General features: G+C 40.7%; 1 protein-coding gene across 1 annotated transcript in view; it reads right to left on the bottom strand.

Annotated features, from left to right (window-relative positions):
• The window catches only part of ADGRL3 (adhesion G protein-coupled receptor L3), a 514,733-nt gene that overhangs the window by 267,911 nt on the left and 223,873 nt on the right, over nt 1-22,949 (bottom strand). Inside the window, exons 5-6 of the mRNA XM_074866987.1 lie at nt 6,708-6,728; nt 5,767-5,980 (exon numbers count right to left, since the gene is read on the bottom strand). Coding sequence (XP_074723088.1) covers nt 5,767-5,980; nt 6,708-6,728 — 235 coding nt within the window. The remainder of the gene's footprint in view (nt 1-5,766; nt 5,981-6,707; nt 6,729-22,949) is intronic.

Raw genomic sequence — 22,949 nt, forward strand, 5'->3', positions numbered from 1 at the left:
GTATTCTCTATTCATTTCTACTGGTTACAGAAACTACTGTTTAACTGAAACATTAGTAGTTTTCCACACTGATGCTTTTTACGTGGAGATCTCAAAGCACCAGACTTATGCTTCCCAGAAACAGTAAAGTCTACCTTCCCATTGCAAATCTCAGTCCTTCAGAAATGCACTTCCCAGGCCATCTGTGTGATAACAAATTTAGAAAAATGAGTAGTATCTTGGCAGTCTTTGCGAAATGTATTCAGTATGCAGGGGAAGGTGGAGGGGTTCCTACCAAATGGGGCATTCAGTATCCGAGTCAGAGGTGATGACGTCTAAGCAGGGGGCTGTTTTCTGAGAAATACGCCATTAATTTTGTAGAACATGACACAACTGTGCTGCAATTCAGCTGAAGTCTGCTCATTCAGTCCTACTGATGGCCTTGTCATTACAGAGACTCCAGGTCTGCAGCTCTTCTTGTCCTATGCATCCTCCCCACATGCACCAGGACAAGCTACTTAATATAAAAGACTCTAAAAGAACATACCAAAATTGGTATGATCAAAACCAGTGGCCACTTTATGAATGATTAATGTGAATTACCATATCTGTAAAATACAGATAACCTACCTCTTTATTTTCCAACGCAAGAGCAGATCACTGGCATTTGAGAAGTGTCTTGAAAATCACAGGTGCTGATAGCATCAATAACAGCACACCATGAGATGCAATATTATTACAATAATAATGGCACTCGTTTCAGACTCCTGCATTTTTCAGGTCATCAACCAAAAACATTAACAAAACACAACCCTTCAGGAGATGAAAAATCTTTGCAGTGTAATGCAAGCTGGTTCATACAACTCCCTTCTTCTCAACCACCCTGTGCAAAGTGTCTGCTGCCATCCTTCTGACTACTGGGAGAGTTGTGAGTTCTTTTCCTCACATAAAAGGATTAGGCCCTCTGGCGAAACTAAATGAAAATCTGAGAGCATCAAGCAGCTGACAACAGTCTTATGCTCTTAATTGCACTTTTTTTTTTTTTTTTAACTCTAGGTCTTGACCTGCATGCTTCATCAATAATGCAGACTCTGAAACCACAGGGACAAACCACACCAATTAGACTCGAACCCAAAGGAAACTAGCTCAGCGATGCAACTGCAGCCCAGCAGGGCATCTAGTCCCTTCCCAGTTGTGCCTCTCTCAGAGCTACTAGAAATTCTGTATCTGCTCAGCCAGTGGAGGACACTAGCAGAGCTGCAGCCCCCACCTGCCAGCCCTGACCCACACTGCACCAGGGTGCTTTGCCAGGGACAGACGGCACTATGACCAGCTGCAGCAGAGCAGAGGGTACATGTCCTGCTGCACTGTGCAGGCTACACATCTGCTGGAGGAGCCACAGTTTCTCTGTCCTGTGAGCAGGGGGAAGTTCTGGCTAAGAGATGCCTTGTCTGTGAGACACAAAATGGGTCTTCTTCAGGGAAGAAGAGAGGAGAGAGCTGAGCAGCTTTCAGCCATCATCCCCAAGCCAGAAGTGGCAATAGGGGCACACAAGAGCTCTGCAATGTTCTACTGGGGCAAATGGCAAAAGCTGCCACCTTTGTAAACTGAGCTCTGAGCTGCTGAGAGATACAAGAGAGTTCCCCAGCAAAGAGCTTTCCACATTTTCTACCTTCCAGATTTTGAAAAGGTAGAAGCAATTTTGCTTTGATTTTGGGAAAAGCTGCTGAGACCTGTGAACATTTCTCCCCTATCTTCTGTTATGCCTGCTGGTTTTGTCTTATTGCTCCATCCTTCCTTTTCTTCCTCCAGCTTAAGAGTAGCAGACAATGGTTGGGTAGACAAGGATCACTTTACTCCTGGTATCTGGAAAGCAAAAGGAAAACTCTGATCTTGCCTTTAAAGCAAAAAATGCAATCGTTCTGTGTATGTCTACCTACATGCCAGCTTTGCTACTTGGACTTCCCCCTTCCCCCCATTTCAAAATTCAAGATTAAACCTACAGGGAAGGATAAGAAGCTCAGTAAAACAGAGTGTTTCAAATTACGAAGTTAAATACAAAGGAGGTATCGACAGTGTACAGTTCTGCAAACATGTATGCAAAACCTGATCTATCCATATTCTTCCTTCCATTGGCTTCAACCCAGGAAAATACATGGCCAGGTCTTCATCACACAAAATGCTTAAGTACTTGCCTTCAAAAGAAGCACGCACTGGCGTTGTTTGTCCAAATCAAGGAGGCAACTAAACGTTTAATTCCCTTGCCTGAGTTCCAGCCTTAAATTTGCGTGGCACTTTTATGAGGTGACTAGCTCCACTGACTTGCAGTGAAACCACCAGCACACAAAAAGTAATACACAGATTTTGTCTTTCTGAGCTGGGCATTTCCTTGGTGGAAAGCATCCACAAGGAATTCAAGAGAGCATGCTGAAAGCTATTTTTTTTCTTTAGGGCATTTTTTAATAGACTAAACGGCAGTGTTAACACTATAAAAACAAAGGAAACTCTTACGGGAATAGGAGGCTGCTTTTCCCTGTTGTTCGCAGAGAACCCCGGCTGTTTGAATGGATGATGTGTTAATTCTGTGGCACAGTTGCTCAAGGGAGGACATAGCGAAGTCTCCCATGGTACAGTGCACACAGTTTACAATGGGCATGGTTAGAATTTAATTGTTTGTTACAGCCCTCAAAAAGACATTTCTCCAAAGCAAACATGCTATGAAATACATTTTTCTGTAATCATATCAGAAAAACATCAGTCCATAAAGCACTCTCTGAGCTTTTATGGGCAGCTGCTGCTTGAATGCTTGAAGGAAGAGCTGGCAAGTTAAAAAACAAAATAGGCCACAGAGATTTAATTTCCTATAAAATAGCTCCCCACAAGCTGTTTAAATGTTCTTTACTTAGAGCAATACTCCGAAGATTTTAGAGATTTTCAGGGCAACGCTTGCAGTAAGAACTCCTTGTGTTCCCTCTGCTCAGGGGGCTCCACAAACACACCATCAGATTTATGGCTTTCCCTTTCAAAATAACACCACTACTCGTCTGCAAAATTAATTTAAATAAACATACAGAAGAAAGGAACATGCTAGCTCAATTTTTTTTTTTTTGGTGGGGGGGGAGCAATTGCTAATATCTACCATAAATCTGCTTACGCACAGCCTCACTCACATACTAAAAACATCTCTGTCTCACACATACTTTTCTTCCCACCTTTCCCTCTTCCCCTACCCACAGCCATGCCATAATATATTTAAGTCAGCTGTATAGCATTGTTGATTAAAAACTGCCAGCAGTTAGACAACTTATTATAAAACCTACAAGGAGGTTGTGTATTTATGACTGCAATAATTAATCAATGCATAATAAGCATGCACTGCGCATAACGTTTTTCTTTCCATACACAGACAGCTTCGATTACCATGTGGGTTACACTGCCACGAGGATCTTTAGTCCCCAGTCGCTGCTTCCTCACCCCACAGCGTTAGCAAAGACAAGCTCATTGTATTAAAGCCTGCATTCATCTGAAAAGCCACCCAAATACTGCTGAATTGATTAATTTTGCAGGTAGAGGCTTTCAGAAGGAAATGCCATAGTTAGTTCCCCAACTACTAGGCTGTCACGATTTTCCTTTTAAACTACTTTTTTCAGAGGCTCAGCTATAAGGCGTACTTGGAGCTGTGAGCTGGCAGACTGATTTGTGTCTTAAGAACAGATTTCATTTTAATGGTTTTATTTTTAAATTGTTTCAACTCTTTGAATTAATGGAGATTAAAAAAATGAGACTGACATAAAAATGCAAAGTAGAGTATTTTTCCCCTTTTTAACCTTCCTTTTAACTAGAACCAGGTTGTATTTATTTCCAAGAAACTCAATAGTACCCAATTAATAACATGATTGCACATTTCTTCACAAAAATTGATCATCAAATGGCTTAAATGGAAAGAGTCACCACCCTTTCCTGAGCCTCCTCACTGATAAATGGCATGAGGCAAGACCCCACAGATACTAATATTCAGTTAATAGGGATTTGTTTTTCCCTTGAAAGAAATACCCCATCAGTGGCTGTCCTCTACAGCACCACTTTCTGCCCCAAATGGGAAAACAGAGATGCTTTGCCCCAGAAATGCACTTCCCTGCCAACTCTCTGCCAAGCTGTTTGAGTCCGCAGTGACGATATCCGGAGCCGAGTAAGCAATGTGAGTTTTCATCCCAGCTCCGTGGGCACACAAATATGATTATGTGCCCTCCCTGACCAAAGGGCTAATTTTTATTGCAGACTTGCTACACATGGGGACTGACCAGAAGATTGGAGAGCTCTGTATTTGGCTTGGAAGCTAGTGCCTGGAGGATGCTACTATGTATATATAAAAATATTAATACTTTGTACTCTGTAACAGCCCACAAAGGGGATGACATGGTTTTATTCTGCCAATATGCAGAGGATTAAGGGTTTCTGCTTGAAGCCACTAACAACCTGAACAGGAGAATTACAGTAATTCCACTAAAACCATGCCGAATCCAAGGGACCGGCGGATGGCACGTTGTTACCCTTTCTGCTTGTCTTGAAAAATGTAACCAGCGCAATCCTACAAACAAGACTTCAACCAGCTAAGCAAGGAGGTTCAACTTAAAGAATGGGCTTATAGGACAATCACCATATGCACTGACGAGGACATTTTTCACGAGACCCCTCAGCATTTTGAGATCTAAATCCTTGACATGGAGCAATTCTAAAGGGAGCTCAAAAATAGATGTTAGCATGTCAAATATAGATGAAACTTATGCTTTCTTTTCTGTTGCTCACACAACTCCATTTTTAGTGCAAAGCATCTCACAGAATTGTCTAGGTTACTCCATTAAAACCTTGCACTGCTTTAGCCATTAGGTCACCATGCAAACACTGTTGTCATGACTTCAATTAGCAACACTTTGCCTATGTCAATACCATTATTAATACCCTGAAATACTAACTTCTGTTACTATTTAACAGCCAAATGATCTGAATAATTATTCATGTGCAGTTATTAGGAGAAATGTACTGAATGAAATGACATGTCAAGAGCTGTGACTTACAAATACTTCCCGCAACACCTCACATCAGAAAATATCCTGAAAAATTCAGCAACAGTTAAAGGTTTTTCATAACCAGGATACCTCTAGGTTGGAATAAACTGTTAGGCCCTGGCTCTGCAATACAGGAGTCTATCTACACAGCGTGCATCTCAGTTACCATTTCCAGATACAGTAGCCACAGTTAACAGCTATAGTTATTATAGAGAAATTTAGTAAATCTTCTGCAAACCCAATGTGAATACAAGTCCTTGACTGGGAATTCAGATCCTCCCTAGAACTAAGCCTGGAATCACAATGAATGATGGAGACTTTGGAAAATATAAATGTTATTCTGTACGCAAAATATTAATTGTTTAAAGGAGATTATTGGACATCTGTTTCAACACAGCACAAAAACCAATGAATGTGCATTTGAGAAAGACTTCACTTACAGGTTAAGAGACTTGATATTTAGGCATTTCAGAGGTAAAACTGGAATGCAGCAAGTATCAAGATAACTGATTAGTAGTACTCACAGTAAACATTATTTACATTGTGTGATGTTAACCCAGCTCTGTTAAACCCACAGTTTAGCAATGATAGCTGTAATTCTGTGCACATACATACAGACTAAATACCTGCATTTTCTCATGCAAACACACACACAAACTAGTGTGTACATACTGGATTAAAAAACCAACAGTCAGCAAACAAAGAATATTAAATGTTATACCTTTGAGTCATAATCTTATAGGCATCTGGCAGATAACAGCGGATATTCTCCATCTGAGCAGGATCAGAGTCACAGATTTTATCATCAGTCCTCCCATAGTTGGCACTTTCGATCATGATAACATCTGTTCCCGGGCAGCGAAGCTCTATAGGGTAACTCTCGCAGGACAGCTCCCTTCGGACCACAGCCATAGGGACCGGGGCACGGCTGAAAGCTGCAAGGATTAACACAGAAACACAGCAAACGTTTACTTTCCACACTGAGGCTAGGATTAAAAGCAGAACAATGTTGAGCAGCAGTTTTTATCCCATGTGCTGTACTGAGATAGTTTTGGTATCACTGAGCTATGGTTTGCAGAAATGGGGTCCAATCCCTGGCTTGCTGGCTGCCCAGAGAAATCACTTCTCACTCAGCGACTTGATTTTCTCATCTCAAAAATAAGCTAACGATCCCTTTTATACAGGGTTTTAGAAATCCTCTATTGAAAGAGATAAACAGGAGCTGTGGCATTGTTATTACTTCTACTTACCAAGTAAAAAGCTTTGATATATAAAATTACAGTCCTGTGTCGTACCTGATCAACCAGGGGAAATTTTCTGACAATGAGCAATACAAGCACCAGGATCCCACCTGCTCAGCAAGACTGCATCTGTCCTACTGCAGATGTAATAACATCTGTGTTGCTCCTGGTCCTTTTCCTGGTCCTTAGAAAACACAAGCCTAATGGCTTTTGCTGTAGCCTGCAGTGTGCCAGGGGATGGCCTGTGGGTTCTGGCAACCATCCCGAAGTTTGGGCCCTGCGGTGATATTTTCCATGGAAAGCCAATATATGTGACACTGGGTGATTAAAGTTTGGTCTCAGATTTGTGTTGGACCTGCCTGGATGTTCATTACTGGCACATACTTGTAAAGTTAATTTAAAGAGCTCTCAGAAATCTTACCTGTTTTAAAAGAAATCCAGGCTACAGTTTGCAAAAGAAAAAAGAAACATGCTTTGAGATGCCTTGAAAACAAAGCCCTAAAGTATTAGCAAATAAACTCACATGACAACAAGCAATAATATTTCCCATCTTTACAGCCTCTTTGATCCAGAGAACTTCAACAGCTTGACAAACATAAATGTATTAATCCTCCAAATATCCATATGAAGTAGTTACGTGTTGCCTTTCTCGTCTCAGCCACAGAAGGGTTATGCAGCTTCCAGAAGATCTCACGGGAAATCCACGATGAAGCTGGAACTGAATACTTGTTTTCCAGCCAAGCACACCAACCATGAGCTGAAACAAAAGCCAACCCCGTCCCTTCCTTATTCCATGAGAAAGAAAACTCACCCACACCAAAAAGGTTTTCAGTTGCATGGATGATGTGCCCTTCTGGATCCATTTTGTACTACTTCCAGCCACAAAATTCAACACATAAACAAAGCTTGTGTCTATGTGATGGTCACAGAACGGTCAGGGAAGGTTTAACCCTCTAATAGATACAGGGCCCATCTGACACTGAGGATCTTTCAAAAACTCACCTTCCCCCAAGCCCCATTATAAAACCACCAGAATACCCTCCCCAAAATCAAAAATCCCTTCCCATGCGCTCTTGTCTTGTCCCATAAAACTTCCATATGGTACATGCATGCCAAGTTTGCTTATGGAAAGAAGAGTATACTGATGTTTCTTGGTATACCCTTTAACTGTATCAAGGCTGCTCTGTCTGTCTGGCAGGTAGCAGTCCACACATTACTCTAATTTCCATGAAGCCTTCTATTATTGTCAGTTGTCTCATTTAGATTTGTATTATTGATCAGATAAACATTCCCATTTCTGTAAATGTGTAGGGATTACTCTAATATCAGATCCTTACTGATGTGCCAGAGTTGTGGTCTAATTGCCAAACTCTCAAGACAGACATGCATTTATCCTCAGATAATAGCTACTACAATTAGCATAGCTTTAGGGTTTGGATCATGTAAGATGTCCTCCATCCCTGAGATTGGAGAAAACAGTTTTGCCCTGAGCTCATATTGCACCATACATTTGTGTAATCCTTTTACAGAAGGAGGGAAGCCAGGAGGACAAGTGCAAACCTCTGAGGCGCAATACCTCGTTCTTACCATTGGCTTTATGTCACTAATCAACAAGAAAGTAGGTGAGTGGAGGAAGGATGGGACATAGAGACAACATTTGATAGAAGAGATAAGCCCGTCGGAGAGGCAGAGACAGCAAGGCCCAGCAATTTTAGTCTGCCCTACAAACCACGTTAAAAGGATTTATCCACAGAAGCCTGCAGCAGCCCCTGCTCTGCGAAACACTGGACTCTGTGGCAACAGAGGGAGAGTTTGTATTTGTCTGTGTTACCTTCAGTGTTCACAGGCCCGGTGCTGACCAGAAAACTTCTCATGCCAGGCTGCTGATTTTGTAAAAGAGCTACGGTGAGCTCTCTTTTTGAGCCTCTTCTCTACTCAACCTGAGCAGATTGGCAACGCAGGAGGCAGAAGGTTTCTAGCAGCTTTTGGCAGAATGCTGAGGCCAAGTGCCCTCCCTCCTCCTGCCATGTATTTAGAGGACTCATATTAACTGCCAAGAAAATGGCAAAATGAGGTTTATAGTCAATACTAGCTGTTTGGGGCTATAGTTTGGCCTGGTTCTTCAGCTCAGATCTTAGGCAATTTGGATCTTTTTCTCTGGAAGGCTACTGTAGGCTACAAAAATGGCAAAAGACAGTTGCTAATAGTAACCTTACTTTTTACAGTTCCCACTATAGAAAAAACTGCAAACCTCTGACCCACATGCTTCAGAAAATTATATTTTTTGCTGTTAATTCCTATGCATTTTTTTTTGTAGTAACTATTATATATTGTTAAAGAAAGCAGGCATTAATTATATGATAGTTGAGGAAAATCTCGCTTAAAAACACAGAAATTAACTGTCTGGGAATTCACTCATACAAACCTGGTGTATTTGTCAAACAGCAATCCTGCACGTATGCAGCTAATTTTAACTCTCATTGAAATAAGACATTAGGAACTGCTACCAGCAATATGGTTTTATTAAAATAGAAGTTTATCTGAGGGCAAAGATAGCATCCTAATCTCACAGCAACCCTATCAACAGTGATGATGCAGTACTTCAGGCTTATGGTGGAGGATTTCACAGTTAATATGAAAATATGGAGTTTTGGGTAAAAGCTGTTAAAACACGGTTCTGTACCAGGTCTGAGAGCACATTTCTTCTATCTCATACATGTCTCCTGTACATGACACTTTATGGCACTGATCTACTAGAATTGCATGTATGTCAGTCCCCAGTACCCCCAGAAAAACTCAAACCAAAACCAAACACCCCTCCCCCAAAATAACAGATCATGTTCTATTTCCCATTAAAGAACCTCTGGACAGATGCAAACATTTTTAGATGTGGCTTTCTGTTTACTGGAATTCACCTTTTAGTTTCTCACATAATCACTTGACTGCTTGCCATTAGAAGGGCAGCTTTCATTTACAGGCACCTCACTGTGGTGTCATGGAGTCAACATTTATTTCCTGGATATATGGCAGAAAAGAATGTGACGCCCTGGACAAACTGTAGGAATAGCTGAATACTGTAATACAATGACAGGAGAAAGCAGTGGCACATGTTTTCCATCCTGCCATCCCCCACCAATCAGTTGCTCTGCATGGCTTTTTCTTCTACCCTGATATCTGCAATAAATACTCCAAAGAGAGATTAGAGGTTGGCTGTTTATCTCTTTGAAGGCACACTTCTTGATGTTGTGTTCCTATATGATAATCTTAAACATTTTTACTGGTTTTCCTGTGAGGAAAAAAGATTTTTTTGCTATGAAATAAGATACGTCAAAGTCCATCTGTGAAATACACAGCACAATCATTAATACACTTTTCTCTCTTTTGAGCAGCTCCCTATCTTTGCAGTCTATCACTGAGCTCCTTATTTAATCTCCTAAATAAGTGACCTAATTGTTGGCTTGAAGTCAAGAGGAGCTGATGGATGCTCACTACTTTGGAAAACAGGTGTCTTTTTCCAGGATCCTATGTGCAGACAGCCATCTAAATACAGACAGCAGAACTTAAAGATTTTGAAAAACACTCTTTTTAACATTTAAATGTGTGCCAGCTTGAGTTTTCTAAGTGCAGCCATTTGGTGGAAAATCATCCTCCTGAGCTTCTGCAGGGCAAAGCGAGAGCAGAGGGTGAAACGGCAAAGATAATGACAGGATTTTATCTGCGCGATTTAGAACTTCTCTGTCTCTGCTAATTTCAGAAGCTGGAAAATTAAGTAAGTCATCAAAATCTTGTGCTTTTTCTCCCCCTCGCTTTTGACCTCAGAACATAATTGCCTCTTGTCATGCCTGCAGGGCATGGGCTTGTAGTTATCACTGTGTGCTTAATCAAATGCTGAAATAGCCTTTAAATTACGTGTCTTCTTGGCTGCTAGAGACTTGTTGAGCTCTGTTACATTTAGAGGCATGATGGTAGTAGATGTACTTTTAAAAGAAAAGTGTGGGATGATGCTTTTAATTAGGTTTTATATGCAATTTTCCCAGCAAAATCATGTTCTGGCTCAGAATATTCGGAGTGAAATTTCAGTGCATATTTAAGGGCGGTGAAACAAAAGCTGGAAATGTAGAGATAATTATTTTCACAAGCTCTGCACATGATTTGGTCTGCCCAGCTAAATACCTGACTTACTGCTCCCAGAGGCAAACACAACACACTGGGGGAAGAGGCTTCCTACTAATTTGGAGGAATGCTTCTGTGTTTGTAATTTTGTGGTACTTAAATATTCCCACAGTTCACCTTGACTCTGTGGGGAAAAAAAATATCAGAAAGTAGTAATAAAAAAATCCACTCCTCCCCTTGTTCTGAAGCCTACTCAGGTATGGGTATGAGCTGAAATCCCTTTCAGTTGTTGAATCAATAGGCCTGCTATGATTCTATCACTCCCTGAAGAGAAGCACATGCTTAAATGCTTTTCTAAATCAGGGCCCTACTTTTCCCTATTAAGATACAAAGTCTCGTTAGCGCATTTATTTGCAGAGTGCTTCTTCTCTGTCTCCCTTTTCCTTAATCCGAATTATACCTGGCCTCTGATCTCAACAACAATATTAGTAGCAAACAAAAACTCAGGTTAAAGATAGTGACAACAAACATTTCTCCAGTGTACAATACCCCCGTTCCCCAGTATTTTCATTGCTCACAAATACCAATCTAGTTCTGACAAGCTTAAAGAACCTGGTTGGTCCAAAGTTCTCTGAAAACTTGTGATTAGTACACAAATATGGAAATACTATTCTCTCTCCCCCACTTTCTCTACATATCGTGACAACAAATCAAATAGCAAAGAACTCTGCATCTTTTCTAGGGGGACAGGATGGAAAAGCCTTTTTTCTGCTCTCATCCTACAGACAATGGCTGGTGTCAAGACATTGCAGCAAATGCTTGCAACATCCATATCCAGCTCCCCTGGGGAGAAAATGAAGACTGAAGGCAGCCAGTGTGGCCAAACGGCTGGAGCCACCAGCAGTGCAAGGCTGGAGCCAGACAGTGCTGGTCTCCACTCCTGGCTCTCCCCTCTGTGCCTCGGTTGATTGCTGTCTCATCTATAAAAATGGGAAAATTATCTGATCTCCTCCATTAAGCACTCCAAAATCTATTTGCTAGGGAAATGAAGAAGAGAACTAGATATATTCCTCAGAAGGTGAAGAATGTGGCTTCAGCCCGGGTTTCCCCATGTGAAGTGAATACCCACATGCCCCCAGGATATCTTGGCCTTTCTTATTTTGTAGAAGATATCAAAAACAATTTGTGACTTTCCTTTGTGCACCTTCACCAGAAGCAGTGATCCCCCTTACTCAGCAAACAGCCAGCTATGATCAGACTTCACAAACTGCAGGAGTGCAAGAATGCAGACTTATAGTGTGGGATGGAGTATATAACAAAAAAAGACAGAAAAGAAACACAATGCTGTGTAACACCCCAGCCATGCCAACCAAAGAAAAGCTAAAAAAACCCTCATACCCTTCCCTGTGCATTTTATGTGGAGGTTGAGGTCAACTATCTTATGGTTCCATAAATTGTTTAATCTACCTCCATTATAACACTCAAGTGACACTTGCTAACAATTTGCTCCCAGGTTATGTAAGTGAAAACACAATAGATGTTCAGCAGCATGTTTATATCTGACACCCTCCCCCACAACGAAGAGGGGACACAGGAGAAGGGTATAGTAAATGTAGAGGGGGTTTTCTATGGGGGCTGCCAAACCCACACACAGTCAGTGCATCTTCCAAGGTGACACAGCCAAGGATGCAAACAGGGGCACAATGAAAAGCCTAGCCAAGTCTCAAACGGCACATCTTGGAAAAAAGCCTCTGTCCCCAAGAACCAGTCTCCTGGAAAGCACCTTTTATTTCCATGACAGATCTCCTTCTTTCACATTTCTAGACACCCTAGAGGTCAGGTCTCAAAAGGGCAATGGAGAAACAACTGACCCTTTCCACCACCCGTTGGATGCCCAGAAAGCCCAGGGACAGCAGCCAGAGAATTAAGTACTGGACAACTACATCCAGGGGCACTGCTGCTGCTCATGCTCCGCACCACTGATATTCCTCATCTCCTTGCCATGCTCAGCTGGTAAATACCCTTTTTCTCTCCCCTCACGCTCCCAAACCCTCAAAGTATGGAGAAGCTTTTCTCATTACTAAAAAGTATTATATTAGCTCTTCCTGTAGGGGTAAAGGGAAAAGAAATTCACATATAATGGGCAAAGAGGGCTGGTGGAAGATCACCAGAAAGGAAAGAACAGTGAAGTGGATGCATTTGCATCTAAGGATGGGTGTTCACAAGGGAAATGGGTCATTGCAAGGCCCTGTGAGGAAAGGAGATGAAGTGATAAAAGAGCAAGACCCCAGAAACCAGATGGTAACTATGAATGGAGGAGTCTGATAGTAGGAAGCAACTGAGATCCTGTAGACGGTGAGAACCAAGAAGGCAGATTGGCCCAGGGAAATGTGGCATTGAACTGAATCAGACCTGTGGGAGAAAACAGTGCAACAGCAGTACTGCACTTCCTTTCTGTTTCTCCATTCCCATCTTCTGGGACTCACAGGCCACTGCCTCATTAGTGAGTGATGCGAAGTACTGAGAATTGCAACAAACACTCATTTTGACAAGCCCTCATCTTCACAAATCCCCCACTTAGAGAAGTGAACAACTCTGCAGTGAATATTTACACCGGAGCACACTGCAAGTCAAGGCATCACCAAGAGTCACCCTCCATGCTGCAAAAAGGCAGGGCTCCAGGGTAAGCCAACCGACCAGGTCACTGTTGTTGAAGGGAGAGTGGGTCCTGCTTCTCTCTCCCAGCCAAGCCTCCTATGAGGCAGGCCAACTCAGTAGTCCACCAAGAAAGTAAACCAGCGGGAATGAAGAAAAGAGAGGTTTGTACTGTGCTGGTAGAGTTGAATCATCTCAGAAAAGGTTAGCTAAAGTCATAGAAAGTGCGCAAAAGATTTTTAGAAGGACGGAAGGAAGGCTGAATTTATTGTGCTTTTCAAAAACACATGACAACCTACCTTCAAATCAGAGGTCAGAAGCACAGTCCCAGCCTGAGCTAAATGTCACTTAAATGAATTTAATTAAAGCAGAAGCAACAAGTTGAGAACAACAGACAAATGAAATGTTGTCTCCAAGGGGAAGGTTGAATGCAAGTACATTAATATTTAGGCCCTATCATGGGAAAATGCTATTCCCAAGTATCTTTTCCTTTGCAGTGGATCATCTCATTTGTAATGAAAGGCACACACAAGAAGATACTCGGATACGACTGCTCTTTAAATTCACAGACTTCCTTCACATGAATTAACTTTCAAGTGTAGGAAAACAGTGCACAGATAGGGAAAGTGTCTGCGGCTGAAGCCCTGCACTGCAGTGCATAACGAACCCTTATTCTAAATGTGCCCTCCAGCCTAACAGTGACATCACTTAAAATATCAGGGTTTCAGATCCTGGTGCATAACATTGAGACATTCATGTTCTCAATAAAGGAAGCGTTAGGTTCTGTGCCACAGGGATCAGTTCTTTTTACAAATCCACATACCACAAATCACACTGGGGCCTTCAGTAAGGAAAAACATGCCATTTATTACTTACCAACTCAAAGTTACTGCTGTAACAATAAACAGTTAACTGTCTCAAAAAAAAAAAAAAAACCAACCAAAACCCACAAAAAAACCCCAAACCCAAAAACCCAAACAAAAACCAAACCCAAAACCCCCTAAACAAAAGAGGGAAGCTTTGACTTTGACATTGCTGAACAACCTTGAAGGCTCAAATTTAATGCAGCACAGATTAATGTGGTGAAGCAAGTAGAATTTGAGTAATAACAAAATTTGACCCATTTTAAATTACTCCACTGTAGCTTTTTATTGTAGCCATTAGTAAGGTTAATTTTTTAATCTCAGATAAAAACTTTTATAAACCACCATAGTAGGTATAATCATAGAGTCAGTTAAATAAATGAGTATCAAGGGTTTAGCCTAAGAACATTAAGGAAAAAAGATTCTGTTTATCATTTTAAGATTTCATATTAAATCATAAGTTCATTTAATATTACACTTTATTATTGTTTCCATTTAAAACACTAGCTTAAATTCTTACCCTTGCTAAAATAATGCAAATCTGGAATAACTTTCCTGTTACCAGCAGAGCTTTTTAACTATGTCATCAGAATGGGCTTCAATAGGATTTAGTGGTGTCCCCAGACAGATATTGCCCAAGTGTTGAGGACATGCTCTTCTCCATCATTTGTACCACCGTAAACTGGGAGGCGGCAGCCCTGAGTACAGGAAGCAGAACAAGGATAAACTGAAGGAGAAAGAGACCCAAATGCATCCTCCAAAGTCAGAGATGGTCTGCCATGGAGGATAGCTGCATACAACAGAGACCAGATCTGAGTTGAAGAAAAAAAATGAAAAAAGAGGAAGAAAAAAAAAAAAAACCAAAACAAACACACACAACCAAACCACCACCAAAAAAAAAAAAAAAACCCCCAACAAAACCAACCAAAAAAAAAAACCCAAACCCAAATTCCAACAGTCAGGAAGAGATCCAGTGAACTCAGTAGGTTCAGAAATCCTTTGAAAGCTGATGCAAATCAGACAGGTTGGATGTATTTGGAGCTTTGCTGAACAGCAGAGTGACTGCAAATAATAGATTCCTACCAAGTAACACCTCCTCAAAGTTGAAGTTTAATTTTGATTTACAGTTCCCTGAATAGCCTCTGAAGGGTAACATTAAAGCTCCCGTAGAAATATCTGCATTATTAAGGAAATGATGAACAGCAGAGTGAGGATTACTTTGTGCTGTTTATGGACTTGTTTACCAGAGCAGTAAATCTATTTTTAAGTTTGTATTGCCTGGAAAGGAAAACTGTGTGAAATCTGAAGAACTGTCCAGAGAAAAAGACAGGCAGGCAAAAGAGAATAATTTCTCCCTAACTATTGGAGCCTGTCATTCAAATATCTGTACAAAAATCTGGGGCCTCAAATATTTATCATTTAAACCAATTGCTTTACATCACCAAAAGCCAAGAATGACTCCTTTAGAGTTAATTTTACAAGAAATTACCCAGACCTTGAAGACTAGACATCTTCAGGAAGTAATATAGCTAAACTATAGAACATTAAATAAATAACTTATTTTTCTTGGTGTTTTAGACATCACAGCTCCTTTGAGTCTCTGCCATAAATAACAACAGAGAATTTATTCTTTCCACTAGCCATAACTCTGTTCAAATTTTATAAAGAAGCCTGAGACTGCTTTAAGATCTTGCCTTCCAGAATTGTACTCCATTATATATATTTTTTTTATATACACACACACACTCTTCTATAAATTCATGACATATATCTAACAGACAAAATGGAAAGTGTCGTTTTCTACACAGCAAGATGAAATTTGGGGTCCCCTACTCAGCACACCTTAAAGGTCACTGATTTTTAGAAACCAGTGGGTGCAAGATCTATGAGTAAACTACAAAGACAACCCAGTTCCTAGCTGCTGGATTTCCATAGCATGACATCTATGAGCTCTATCTCAGAAACAGAGGCATGAAGTCTAAGATCCTTTTTTGCTGATACGCTAACAAGAATTACAAGTAGGCTGTGGAAAGCCATTCTTTGCAGCCCTCTGAATGATGACTCTCCCCATAGTCTGTGATGTAACTCCCCTCTGACCGCAAAAGATTTTACCTCAAATATACTAGCAGCTAAGAAGAGCTTTGCAGAACCATAGGCATTCGTCTGAACAGTGGTGGCCAACTTCATTTACTTCCCCCCAGTCTTAAAAATAAAGAACAATAGGAGAATTAAATTTGGGGAATGAGTACACTTGCTCCAAGTGGAAATATATTCCAAGTAAAAGCAGATTTTCAGGGAAATCACATTTTTTGCCTGCAGATAGCCCTTCTCCTCAGTGGAAAATAGCAAAGCATTAAAACTAATGAATTAAATTAACTCCACAATATGGTTCACTTACTAGGAAACTAAAATCCTGAATGAAGAAGTTTCCTATTGCACCCACCTGCTCACAGCAAACACTGTGGTAAATTATTTTTCCACCTAATGCAGCCTGTGGTAATATTGCTCCAGAAACACTGTATACACACATATGAGTGTATATATAATACACATACACACACAATACTGCCCATCTCAAGGTGAGCCACAAAAATATCTGAAATAATGCTCACCTATATGCTCCCAGAAATGCTCTGAACAGATTAACTGCTCCCAGAAGAGTCAGGTGAACAGCTCTGCAACAGAGATGAGAGCTCCTGGGCTTCACACTAGGGAGGTGATGCTTATTCTGCGGCATCACCAGGACTGCCATCACCAACCCACGGTGGCTGGGGCACGGCAGCATGGCCAAACTCGCCTTACAACATTTTTATCTGCAGTAAGTGCTCTGAATCCTGCCCTCCACACAACACAATTTCAGTTTAAAGTAACTAGAGGACACCAGGATACACATTTCCACTCATTTTCTACTCCAGCCTTCAAAAGTGGTTAACAATAGTCTAAAAAGCATTTTAAAAAGCAGGAATAACAAGTAGGAATAGTCACAGAGAGATTGTACTCAGTAAAAAAACATCATGGTACTGGTTAAAAGGGAACCCTGTTTTATGAAAGTCCCTACAGCACTGGATATCATGATTTATTACTTGTCCTGTGGGAAAGCATAGGGCTCCTTCACAGACACCCATGTGCACGACTGAACAAAAAGAGGGTCTGTACCCCAAATGACACTTTAAAGAGAAGAGGAAATACGTGCAGATTAGAGACAGGACGTACAGTGGTACAGAAAAGGGCAGCCATGAAGCATGGGTAACAAACAGATGCAGATATTATACTTCAGGGCACAATGTTCACCAGTTCAATGAAAATCTGGTTGAAAAAAAATGATCTAACTTCCTTCAGAAAAAAAACCACTGCAAACAGCTATGATGGATGGAAGACTTTTTCCTTCCTCCCCCCCTTTTTTTAAAAAAAAACCACAATCACTATTCTTGTTCCAAATTCCCCTCCAAGAGGTGGAGGAAAGAAGAAAATCTTTTGCTGATCTCTCTGGCAATAAAAAACAGGACCTAACTGTCCAACAAAATCAAAGAGAGATCTCAGGGCTAAAGGCAAAGAAAAGTTTTCAACAAAATAACCTGATGAAAGACTCCATCCCTCCTTTCCCAGGGTCAGAAAGAGCAGGACTTTTTCAAGCCCCAGACAAGAAGCGCTGCTGGGACACCAGATGATGCCCAAACAGAAGGGTACAACACAGAGGAGATCCTTGGAGAACTGGGAGGCCAAAGTTAACTAAGGCACACCTGGGCACGGCAGCTCAGCCATGCAACAGCATCCGATGCGGACGGTTTCCCTGATCAGCGAGAAGAGACGCAGGATCCAGCACTCACAGCCGAGCAGTCCCTGCCGGCCAGGGGAGATTTAGGAGACCTTGAGTAACAGTGACCTTAGCCTTACAGAGTCCTGGCTTTAACCTTCCAGGACAGAAGACAGCCTAGGCAGCTTCACTCAGATTGTTTGAGTGTGGCAGACGGGTGAGGTTGGGGTGCCATCGCATCCAGGGCAGGAGTCCCCAGGACCCCACTCCAGGGTTAGGGGGACCCTCCAGCAAGACTGGGAGGCAGACATCCTGCAGGCATCAAGACCCCCACCTGGCACTGACCTGCGACACTTGCCAAATCCTTCTGAACTGTTCTTCGCTAAAAGTTTCTGACAGATTCCTCTGAGTTGAAAAAAGCACCACAGAAAGGTTTCCAGAGAACTGTTTCTGGGAGATTATTAGTTAAATTTCTAATGTAATTATGTTACAGTACATTTAAGTGCACTTTCTAAATAGAAACAGACTTTTATCTAACGAAGGATCCATTTCAAGCACTTTTTCCTGTACCTATAATACCCATTTCCTTCTGTACCTATTTCAAGCGCTGTTCTTCTAGAGTTATTTATACTTCACATCTAGAATTTTCTGCTTTTTCTAAGAATAAAATTATTGCATATTTCCATCATCTTGTGTTTGCTGTTCATATTCAAGGAAGCATACTACTGTCACTGCCCTCCAAGGGCACTTTAGGAGCACGAGGAAAACCCTTCATAGAAGAAATCAGACTTTTCTACTTACAGTTCTTCCGTGCCCCTGTTATTCTGTAATAAAGCACCTCAAACTGTGTAGGGTTAATAAACTATTTTGCAGGGGCTGGGGAGGAACTACCTGGGCAAAATATCAAAGGTCACTGGGCAAGTCTGCTGTTGAGCCCATCCTCTCTAAAAAATTGTTTTCGATGCACTGCAACATTTGCCCTTATTTCTTTTTGGTGGAGGTGCTAACACATGGGATGCTGTGCTGGTGGAGCGTTGCCCTAAGGCCCCTAACTCAGATAACAAATGAGGAAGAACAACTCCTAAATACCTCTCTGCAATTGTTCATTGTATTACTATCAGGGAAGTATATGCTGGAAATCTCATATCACAACTGGCAAAACCGATGAAGTATTGATGCCTACTTTTAACCATAAAAAGTTAAGGAAGTTTTAGTGAGACTGTTTCTGGGTAATTTCATATAGGATCCTGTTCAAACAAATAGGCTGATCATAGACCAAAAACCCCACAACACACAAGTCCCCAAAACCCAGATACCTACGAGCAAATAGCCACAAACCAATTTAACTTGGAAAATAACAGTCCTGTCCAGTAACATATATACTTGAGGGTTTTATCCGAGATAGCTCCTCATAGATTAAAATATTTCACACAAAATTAAACAGAAGATTTAAGGTTAAAAATGCATACAAACTAAGAAGTTCCAAATGTCAAAATCCCCAAACTCTGCAATCATGAAAGATTCTTTCATTAAACAGTCTACCCTCACCTAAAAAAAGAAGACAAAGGCAGCAATGTAGTTAACAAATACAAATTACATTTTGGATACACAAACATGCAGTAATAAAAGCTTAAAATACAAATGAAATAACTGGACCATCAGTCTAAGAAAAATTATACTTGCAAAAAATATTAAGCAGCAGGACTTTTGAAATAGTAAGGTGTATAGGTCAAAGACTATCAGTTATCAAGCACAAAATCAATCCCCTACAAATATTCAGTAACTCATTCCAATCTGTATTTGGAAAGAAGCAAACAGATGCATCCATAATTCACAGTCCTAAAGAGGCGTTTTTTGTTCTATCAGCTATTAGGAAAGATATAATAGCAAACAGCACAGTATTTTTTTATTCTGCAGAATTAGATGTCTTCTATCTGGGAATTTGGAAAAAAACCCCACAACCCTCTTCGGGGCACCTTGCTATTTTTTAGCTTGGTCTGAGACACTGGCACATTGCTACTAGCAAGCCTTAAAAAAAAAAAAAAAAATTAAAAATCAAGGCTATGAAACAAGGACCTAAGTCTGATTGCACACAGAAAAACTGCATTAGCTGTTGCTTCTCAAAAAGTAATTTAAATGGGGAATTGTCATCCCAGCTGAACCATTTCTGGAAGTTCAGCAAGAACCTCATCAGTCCAGTATCATTCAACACACTTCTTGATGATCTGAAAGAAAATAAACTCAAAGCTTGACAAATTTGCAGCTGGCGCAAAAATTGATGAAATGTTAAGTAATGACATGGACCTTGTCGGTTTTGCAGATTGATCTATACACTGTCTGAGCAGATTGTGCTTTAACACAAATACAAGTTCATGCAAGAATACAAGACCACAGCCTCACAAGCAGTCATTCTAAAACAAGACGGTTTTCATGACCGGTAAGAATTTGAACACTACAGAGAGGCTCAAAGGGCAAGCATGATCTCTGAGTATTAGGAGGTGAGTAACAAGCAGAAGGGGGAAGATGAAATTGCCTTGCATATAGTATTAATGAGACCATTACTGGAACATGTACACTGCGGTGTCTATACTTCAAAAAAAGTGTTGGAAACTTTGAAAGGGTTTGAAAAAGAACTTAAGAAAATAAAAAAAACCCACAAACTAATCAAGTAGAGTCTGGAAATCCAGTTTGACAAGTAAGACACCAAAGCTGTTTAGTCTCTTTAACTAGTCCAAAAGACCATTGTAGTTTGCAGGTATCTACAGAGGTAAGGTATTTCTTAAAACAGGGAGCTCTTTAATCTAGCAGAAAAAGGCAGGGAGATACAAGAGCTGGAAGCTGAAGCCAGATAAATTCAGGCTAAAAATAAGGTACATATTTTCAATAGCGTGAGTAATTTACCATGGAACAGTTTACTTAGGCATATGATGTATTCTTTATCAACTCAAGTCCCTAAATCATGACTTGAGTATTTTTCTGGAAGATACGTTACAGCTCAAAGAGAAGATACAGGAGCCTGATTCACAAATTACTGGGTGAGATCTCTATTGTGCAAACAGTCTGGCTTGTTGATCATAGGAGTCTCTTTGTATTTTAAAGATCTATGAAGATTTGGATGAAAGAAAACAGGAAGAGAGGGGGATGTTTGGCAGCATGGAACTCGCTGAATTTATTATCTTAGAGTAAAAAAAAAAAAACAAAACAAAACAAAATGAACACCGCCACCACCAACAAAAAACCCTCACTCAGCTTTTATGCAGATACCTGCTGCGCTCATCCATGCAAAGGAGGTATCTTGCCTTTATCTAGTGGTTGTGAATAGACAAAAAACGTTCCAGGACAGCTTCTTTGAATTCCTAGGAATAAAACACGGCAAGGAGGAGGAAGGGAATTGCTTAATGCAAACCAACAGATGGGATTTCAGTGAGAGGCTTCCTTTGTTTTCATAATGAACCATAATCTGTGTAATCTAAAACAGTTTTTATTTGCTGCAGTGAGACATAAAGACTGTAGCTATGGCATGTGAATTGTTTTCTCAACCATTCATCGTTACGGAAGGTACCTCTTCATTGTTGAAAACACACTGGACCCTGGACCAGTCAACCAGATTAAGTTTATGAGGATGTATGAAAGCATATGTATGGCACAACATTTTTTAGTAGGTTTATCTGCTTTAGGGGTTTTTTTATGTGTGCAGTTTGGTTTGCTTTGTCTTTTAATTCAGCCTTCCACTATGGTTATCTAATAAATTATTATAATTCTCCAAAGCCTATTAACTGGTTTCTAGGTGCTATCAGTTATGTAAAGTCTTTGCGGCATACACCCTACAATATCAAATCAATAGCAGAGGCATTTAGGGTCCTGGTATGATGTTACTGGGATGGGTCGGGGGCATTATTTTCCAAATCCTATTTCCCGGTCATGGTGCTGCAAGTGTCCCCAACCCTGTCATGGTCCCGTAAGTCCTCTTTGTGCAGCCGCTCGTGTCAGATGCAGGGAGTTGCAGAGAGCCAGCAGCACTGCATAGAAGCAGGGTCTCCATTGTGCTGGCAGCTCTGTACCACAAATCTGTCCCTGCCACTCAGGCAAAGCAGGGCACAGTATTACTATATTATGCCATTGTTACATTATACACTATACCACAACAGGGAAAGGTGAGCAATTCGATGTTAAGGCGTAAAGCCAAGAAAAATTTAAGCTACCTGGAATCCTCAAGCTTCAAACAGTAACTGCCACATATATTGCTTATTATTTTGCTCAGGTCCAATATTCAGGTTTCAGCAACATTGGACATCTACTTGTGGTTTCTCAGCATACTTATATTCCCATACTGTTTTACAATATAAAATACTGCCTTCTATTAGGTAACATGGGGAAATATGTATGAAGTTCTTCATATTAAAAATAAATGGATTTAAAATGTAGGCAGCTACATATATAAGCACTCTGCTTGAAAGACATACTTCATCTTTAAATAGCAGTAATCAATACACGCAGTATATAACGTAAACAAATTTCTATTATGAATCCTTAATGGATGCATGCTTTGGTCATTTTTATTACTAATATATTATTGATTTACAGAATACATTACCACCTTCGGCACTGGGATTTGCTGGAGTCCTTACATCCTGTATGTAGTTTTAGTCAAAATAGGAGCTGAAAGTCAATAACCCATTTACCACCAGCATAGCCCCTCTGCAGAGTTAGATATTTTAATGATGGTCTGGCTCTCACAGTGGAATCACTTGTCTTACACTGGCATTTATAAGTCATTGTTATTAATGTAGAATTATCCATGAAGCCTGCCTGCTTATTTTTCACTCTTCTTTATTGCCAAAACACTTTGGGAGTCACAATTCGGAAGAACACTGGCAGACTAACCTTGCAGATCCCTTGCAGGGCAGAGTTTCTCTGAAATCAAAGCACCCACTTGGGCTCTTTTGCTGTGAATCAACGAACACTTTTTCTGTCTTTGTTGCCATTCACATCAGGGAGCAGTGATTGACTCCTGCAGTTGCCCAGGAGAAAGGGAACCAAGCAGCTTTCTTTGATATGAATACTAATACCAGCAGACAGGGAGAAGACAGCATGCCAATCAGTCCCCCCACTACTGCCATAAACAGGCTACGGAGAACATGTCAACTGCTATTCAGTGAGGTTTCAGGAGAAGCTTACAATAAGATGGGTACATCATAATATTGTTACACAAATCAAATCCAAAATGTTTGTTTACTGCTACAGACAAATGAGGGGAAAAAAGGGTGTTGGGTGTCAG

Source organism: Strix uralensis, chromosome 4 (genome assembly GCF_047716275.1).
Source record: "Strix uralensis isolate ZFMK-TIS-50842 chromosome 4, bStrUra1, whole genome shotgun sequence".
Classification (NCBI taxonomy): domain Eukaryota; kingdom Metazoa; phylum Chordata; class Aves; order Strigiformes; family Strigidae; genus Strix; species Strix uralensis.